At 43.0% G+C, this 7,816-nt stretch overlaps 1 protein-coding gene across 1 annotated transcript in view; it reads left to right on the plus strand.

Moving 5' to 3' along the window:
* The window catches only part of LOC136624361 (gastrula zinc finger protein XlCGF26.1-like), a 31,623-nt gene extending 25,345 nt beyond the window's left edge, over positions 1-6,278 (plus strand). Inside the window, exon 8 of the mRNA XM_066598326.1 lies at positions 4,916-6,278. Within this exon, the coding sequence (XP_066454423.1) occupies positions 4,916-6,117 (1,202 nt within the window). The 3' untranslated portion in view covers positions 6,118-6,278. The remainder of the gene's footprint in view (positions 1-4,915) is intronic.
* The last annotated feature ends 1,538 nt before the right edge of the window (positions 6,279-7,816 follow it).

Below are 7,816 nucleotides of genomic sequence, written 5' to 3' on the forward strand. Positions count from 1 at the left end.
TGAGCAGTGTGAGCAGGTCCTGTCGTGGATGGCAGAAAGTGCTTCCAGCAAGCTATTGTCCACCCACAGTTCTGCGCCGTCCACTGCTGCAAATCCGAATCCTCTGGCTGCTGCTCCTCCTTCCTCCCAGCCTCCTCACTCCACTACAATGACACATTCTCAGGATCGGGCTGACTCCCAGGAACTGTTCTCGGGCCCCTGCTCAGATTGGGCAGCAGTGGTTCCTCTCCCACCAGAGGAGTTTATCGTGGCTGATGCCCAACCATTTGAAAGTTCACGGGGTCCGGGGGATGAGGCTGGGGACTTCCGGCAACTGTCTCAAGACATTTCAGTGGGTGAGGAGGCCGATGACGATGAGACACAGTTGTCTTGCAGTCAGGTAGTAGTGAGGGCAGTAAGTCCGAGGGAGGAGCGCACAGAGGATTCGGAGAAAGAGCAGCAGGACAATGAGGTGACTGACCCCACCTGGTTTGCAATGCCTACTCAGGACAGGTCTTCAGAGGGGGAGGCAAGGCCAGCAGCAGGGCAGGTTGCAAGAGGCAGTGCGGTGTCCAGGGGTAGAGGCAGGGCCAGACCGAATAATCCACCAACTGTTTCCCAAAGCGCACCCTCGCGCCATGCCACCCTGCAGAGGCCGAGGTGCTCTAAGGTCTGGCAGTTTTTCACTGAGAGTGCAGACGACCGACGAACAGTGGTGTGCAACCTTTGTCGCGCCAAGATCATCCGGGGAGCCACCACCAACAGCCTCACCACCACCAGCATGCGCAGACATGTGATGGCCAAGCACCCCACAAGGTGGGACGAAGGCCGTTCACCGCCTCCGGTTTGCACCGCTGCCTCTTCCCCTGTGCCCCAACCTGCCACTGAGATCCAACCCCCCTCTCAGGACACAGGCACTACCGTCTCCTGGTCTGCACCCACACCCTTACCTCCGCAGTCCGCAGCCCCATCCACCAATGTCTGTCAGCGCACCGTCCAGCCGTCGATAGCGCAAGTGTTTGAGCGCAAGCGCAAGTACGCCGCCACTCACCCGCACGCTCAAGCGTTAACCGTGAACATAGCAAAATTTATCAGCCTGGAGATGCTGCCGTATAGGGTTGTGGAAACGGAGTCCTTCAAAAGTATGATGGTGGCGGCGGCACCGCGCTACTCAGTTCCCAGTCGCCACTACTTTTCCCGATGTGCCGTCCCAGCCCTGCACGACCACGTCTCCCGTAACATTGTACGCGCCCTCACCAACGCGGTTACTGCCAAGGTCCACTTAACAACGGACATGTGGACAAGCACAGGCGGGCAGGGCCACTACATCTCCCTGACGGAGCTCTTGCCTATGACCTAAAGGTTGCAAGTTCAATCCCCGCATGATTCAGGTAGCTGGGTCAACCTTCCGAGGTTGGTAAAATGAGAACCCAGCTTGGTGGGGGGTAATAAATAATGATTACCTGAAAGTGCTGCGGAATAAGTTGGTGCTATACAAATACCAAGATTTCTTTTTTATGTATAGGGAATACGGATCACATTAACTATTAGGAAACTGTAAATTAGCCTACAGGCTTTTCCTGCTCCACACTCTGACCAGTTTGCCTCACCTCAGGAGGATGATTTTGGTGTCATTAATTTCATTAGATGCTGACCACCGCTGTAAAATCCAAAAATTTAAAGCGGGTACATTCAGTGACCCGTCGGGCCCCAGAAGGTATATAAAAAAGCGTTGTAAATGGCAGTCTACATATTCTGAAAGATTACTGGTAATAGACCTGATCTCGGCTATGATTGGGCGTCCTGGGGGGTTCCTAAGGAATTTGTAGATTTTCGGTAAAAACAAAAGGATGCGGTTTCTGGAGTATTAATGCATATAAAATCCTTTTCAGGAATGTGGTGATGCTTCATTAATAAGTATACTAAATCTGTGTGAATAACGTGTGAGCGGAGCATTGCCACAGAATTGTGTCTAGAAATTTCCCTCCACTTCCTGTCAGGCGTGCGCATGGATGTAGTTTGGTGGTCACTTTCTTTCAGGTGCACGCACGTACATACTTCCGGTCGTCCAGTTATAAGAAGTACCTTAGATTGTTATCATGTCTCTGTTAGCCCTCTGCAGTAAACAAAGTTGAGCAGCAGCACTCACCACTACCAGTTCGGGGGGGAAAAAATCCTAAGCTGTATCCTTCAGCCTTGTCTGCACGCCCAGACCGGGAAAGAGTCCAAATTCCCAAAGATATACATATAATAAGAAAGACGTCAGGCAGCAGGTTTGGTGCGGTTGTATTTTATGCATTCATGAGAATACACAGATAGTAATGCCTCCTCAACACACAAGATGGCGACGTTTCGACTCTAAAGCATGAGTCTTTGTCAAGCTAGTTACACGTTAACACAACCTATGCTCTTATACGCCCCTTCACCAATCACATAATAATCATTAAAAAGATAAAGTGGAACAGGTGTGTTTCTTACCTCAGAGCTGGATTCCCATGGTGAACTTCACAGCCCATAGAATACATAGCTGGCGCAAGCCATTGCAGTCATGTGTGTAACCCGGAAGTGCCTAACCTCAGATTGCTGGGAGAGCCCATGACAGGTCATCCTCCGTTGCCACAATAACCAGTAATCATTAATCATTCCCCCTGAGGATAGAGCAGAGCACAGCTGCGAGTTCTCGCGATAGCTGTGTCCCAGCTCCGTGCTTGCTATGAGTCACGCTCCACTCTGCACATAAGCAAAGTCCATCACTATGGTAACCGAAGCCTCTGCCTTCCTATGGAGTGTTAGATCTGCTTGAATGGTATGACGTGTTCTCAAAGCACCAGATCTGGTCATCACAGGGTCCTAGTGCCGACATATCTATCCTTCTTATTACTAATGTGCACATTACTTCCATAAACAATCCAAACACGATGGAGGAATATAAATCATATAATAAGGGCGTGTGAGATATTCCCCATAAGTAGTTATATCACCACGTTCATAGTTCACTTATAAAACGGAAAAAGGTCACATAGTATTGTATACTTTCCGGACTGGCAAGAGGATTTAACCCACATTCATAGGGTTACAAGAACCAGATGTCTAGTTAAATAAGTAGATTTAATTAATACACAAAGGGATTTTTTACCATGGAGCAATGTCAGTACTATGTATTAATTAGCATGAAAGCAAGCACTGAGAGGAACAATTATAACACCAGAGAAGGAACCTAATTATTCCAAGAACAGAAATCCTAAAGGGTGATCATACTACGTGTCCTATTCATTCAAAGTATCATGCCAATACTAATACCCGAAGGCATGATTAAGCATGCGGCCGAGGTAGATCCTGATAGGTATACCCAAGCATATACGATGATAATGAGAGGTAGAAAAACGGGGTATCACACATACACTGAAATGGCTGCCAAGGAGTATAGCTTTTTTATTGATGCCCAGAAATCTATTAATATGCTACTAAATATTACATGTACACTGTATTAGTGCAAAAAAAACACAAGAAATTTCAATAAATATCAAAAAAAACCCAGGGGCTCAGTGTCATGGGAAATAGTTCCAGCGTCCGAGGAGGATCCACCCAGATATGAAAATCTGTAATCAAAAAAAGAAATATTAAAAACAGGTCTAGGATAAAGAAAGCAGACAACAAACAAATACATCACTGAAATGCAAGGGTATTGTAATCAAGGTTAAGTCCCAATGGGGTCAGGGTGTCCAGATTGAAGATCCAACTGGCCTCTTTCCTTTTAAGTAATTTTACCCGATCCCCCCCTCGGATGTTTTCAGGGACATCATCTATAACTCTAAATTTGAGTTGACTGATGCTGTGTCTAGCACTAACAAAATGTTTGGGGATGGGCAGTTCAATGTTTTCATTCCTGATCGTGCTCTTATGTTTGGTGATACGTGAGCGAATCTCTTGAATAGTTTCGCCCACGTACAGGAGGCCGCAGGGACATGATATAAGGTAAACAACATATGATGACTTGCAAGTATATCTCTGTCGGATATAAAACTTTTTCCCAGTCCTTGGATGATTGAACGTGTTGCCACGACTCATATTGCTGCAGCATGTGCAGCTCAGACATGGAAAATTCCCAGTCTTCACTGGGTATAAGACCCTTTGTTTTGGGGGGCCAATATCTGACAGATAGGAACGTACTAATCGATCTTTCAAGTTACGTCCTCGTCGATAAGCCATAATCGGAAAGGACCGAAATTCGGGGACATTACCACAGCCCTTGGAGAGTAATAACCAGTGTCGTCTGATAATTCTCATAATTTGATCACTGGCCGGGCTATAGGTGGATACAAAAGGAATACGAGACAATTCAGTATCTCGATGTTTCGGGGAGAGAAGCTGATCTCGTGGAAATTGTCGAGCTTTTTCCATTAAAGGGCCTAACATATTCGCTGGATAACCCCGCGTTCTAAATTTGGAGTACATTTGCTCAAGACGATCATTCACTTTCTCATTGCTTACGATCCGCCTCACCCGAAGGAGCTGACTCCAAGGTAAGGACTCTATTGTCTTTCTTGGGTGGAAACTATCAAAGACTAATAGGTTGTTCCTATCTGTTAGCCCTCTGACACGTGTTGCATCTCCTGTATTGTATCTATTGTCCTATGCTAATGGAATAAACAGCGGAAGATACCGACTCTCCAAAAGAAACCTAGAGGAACAAATGATAATTCAGAGGCTAAAATGGACCCTGGAGGAGGATCTCTAATGTCAGCGAACCCCTCATTCAAATGAGTAAAACCTTATACATAATCTTTACCGATTACCGACCGACAGACTTTGGAGCGCGGGATTTGTGTAACCTGTCTTGTTCACAATGCGTATGAACAGTTTATATAGAAATGTAATAAAATAATAATATAATTGTTATATTCAAAAATATAAAAATCTGTTTAATTCTTGGCAGATGACGACACCAGGAGATCAGAGGGACATCTGATATCTTCAGGTTCTACAGTGGAAGATGATGGTATCATACAAGATACATATGAAGAGCCTGCCATTATCCCAGATGTACCCTCAGCCCTTCCCAGCAAACATCTGTCATCTGATCCTTTTATAGAGGTTCCATCTTCTGATTCATCACACACTAGTAAGCAACATAACATTTACGGAAGAGATGTTGAAGAAGAAACAGCTGACAGAGGGGAGAAGCCATTTTCGTGTTCAGAATGTGGGAAGTGTTTTAGCCAGAAAGCACATCTTGTTCAACATCAGATACATCACACAGGGGAGAAGCCATTTTCTTGTCCTGAATGTGAAAAATGTTTTACGGAAAAATCATATCTTGCTAAACATCAGATAATTCATACAGGGAAGAAGCCATTTTCTTGTTCAGAATGTGAAAAAAGTTTTATACATAAATCACATCTTGTTAAACATCAGAAAATTCACACAGGAGAGAAACCATTTTCCTGTTTAGAATGTGGGATGTGTTTTACCTATAAAACAAGTCTTGTTGATCATCAAGGAATTCACACAGGGGAGAAGCCATTTTCCTGTTCAGAATGTGGGATGGGTTTTATCAATAAATCAAATCTTGTTGAACATCATAGAATTCACACAGGGGAGAAACCATATTCCTGTTCAGAATGTGGGAAACGTTTTACCCATAAGTCAAATTTTGTTGAACATCAGAGAATTCACACAGGGGAGAAGCAATTTTCTTGTTCAGATTGTGGGAAGTGTTTTACTCAGAAAACCCATCTAGTTAGAGATCAGAGAACTCACACAAGAGAGAAGTCATTTTCCACATGTTCAGAATGTGGAAAGTGTTTTAACTCTAAATCAAGTCTAGAAAAACATCATCAGAGAAATCACAAAATGCGGATGCCACTTTCCTGTTCAGAATGTGGGAAGTGTTTTACCGATAAATCAAGTCTTCTTGTACATCAGAGAATTCACACAGGGGAAAAGCCATTTTCCTGTTCAGAATGTGGGAAGTGTTTTGCATATAAATCAAGTCTTGTTGGACATCAGAGAATTCACACAGGGAAGAAGCCATTTTCCTGTTCAGAATGTGGGAAGTGTTTTACCTCTAAGTCAAATCTAATTAAACATCAAAGAATTCACACAAGGGAGAAGCAATTTTCTTCTTTAGACGGTTAACAATATTTTACAGATAAATTAGAATTTGTTAAACATCAGAGAAGTCACACAGGGAAAAACCTGTATTCATGTCCAGAATGTAGGAAATATTTTTCTCGACAATCAAAACATTTTAACCATAGAAAGGTTATGTAGGGAATAAACCATATTAATATTTTGAATCTGGCTGTCCTCTTGGGTTATCTTGATTGAAAGCCTCGTCCACCTAATGTGAACTTCTGTTAGTGACCATCAAGATGATCTAATTTGTGCCCTGGATTGTTAAGAGCATCTTCAGGTACCTGAAAAGTCATGCAATTAGTGTCGTAGAATTATAGAATGGCAGAGTTACCCAGATGTAGGACTTTGCATTTCTCCTTGTTAAATACCATTCTGTTTGTTGCTGCTCACTATGCAAGCTTTTCTAGATCTTTTTGAATACTCTCTCTCTCTCTTCCCTAGTGTTAGATATCCCCCCTAGCTGTGTGTCGTCAATAGATTTGATCAGTTTCCCATCAATTCCCTCCTCCAGATCATTTAGGAAAATTTTGAACAACACTGGGCCTAGGATAGAGCCTTTTGGTACCCCACTTGATACATTCTTCCACGTAGATGTGCAGACATTTAGGACCACTCTTTGAGTCTGCTCACTGAGCCAGTTGTGAATCCACCTAACAGTTGCCTTGTCAATCCCATATTTGGTCATTTTTTCAATAAGTATAGTATTAGATACTTTGTCAAATACTTTACTAAAGTCAAGATAAACTATATCCACCACATTTTCCTGATCAACCCAGTCGGTGATACATACTGTCATAGAAGGAAATTAGATTAATGTAGCATGACTTGTTTGTTACAAACCCATGGTGGTTCTGGTTAATTACTCCATTCTCATCCAAGTTCCTGCATACGTGCTGTTTAATAATTTGTTCAAAGATCTTTCCCGGTATAGAAGTCAGGCTCACAGGCCTATAGTTTCCTGGATCCACCTTTTTTGAAGATAGGGACATTTGCCCTTTTCAAATCTTCTGGGACTTCTCCTGTTCTCCAGGAATTTTCACAGATTTTGGTGAGTAGTTCAGCAATTACCTCCGCTGCTTCCTTTAGTATTCTAGGATGTAGTTCATCTGGACCTTGAGACTTGAATTCATTTAAGTTAGCTAAGTGTTCCCTCACCATCTTTCTGCTTATACATAGCCTGCATTCTTTTATCCCCCCAATAGCACAGGGAAGTTCAACTGATGTTCCATCTACTTTCTGAAAGAAAACAGATACAAAATAGGAATTTAAAAGTTCAGCCTTCTCAACATCATTCTTAACCAATTCACCATTTTTATCTTGTAATCATCCAATAGCATCTTTGACTTTTGTTTTGCTTTTGACATACCCCCCAAAATCCTTTTTTATTGCTTTTGGCCTCTGTTGCAAGCCTCAATTCATTATTAGTTTTAGCTTTTCTGACACTTGCCCTACAGTTTCTGTGGGCCACATTATATTCTTCTTTAGATATTCCGCCCTCTTTCCATTTGATTAACATATTTTTCTTCGTTTTTAACATGTGTGTAAGTTCTGTGTTCATCCATACTGGTTTCTTTAAATGTTTCCCATTCTTCCTTATTTTAGGGATTGTTAACTATTGTGCTTTCACAATATTTCCCAAACTTTTAGGACATTTGTGTCCTGAAGAACATCCAGCCATTGTCCTCCACACTATATACTT

Source organism: Eleutherodactylus coqui, chromosome 4, assembly GCF_035609145.1.
Source record: "Eleutherodactylus coqui strain aEleCoq1 chromosome 4, aEleCoq1.hap1, whole genome shotgun sequence".
In the NCBI taxonomy this organism is placed as follows: Eukaryota; Metazoa; Chordata; class Amphibia; order Anura; family Eleutherodactylidae; genus Eleutherodactylus; species Eleutherodactylus coqui.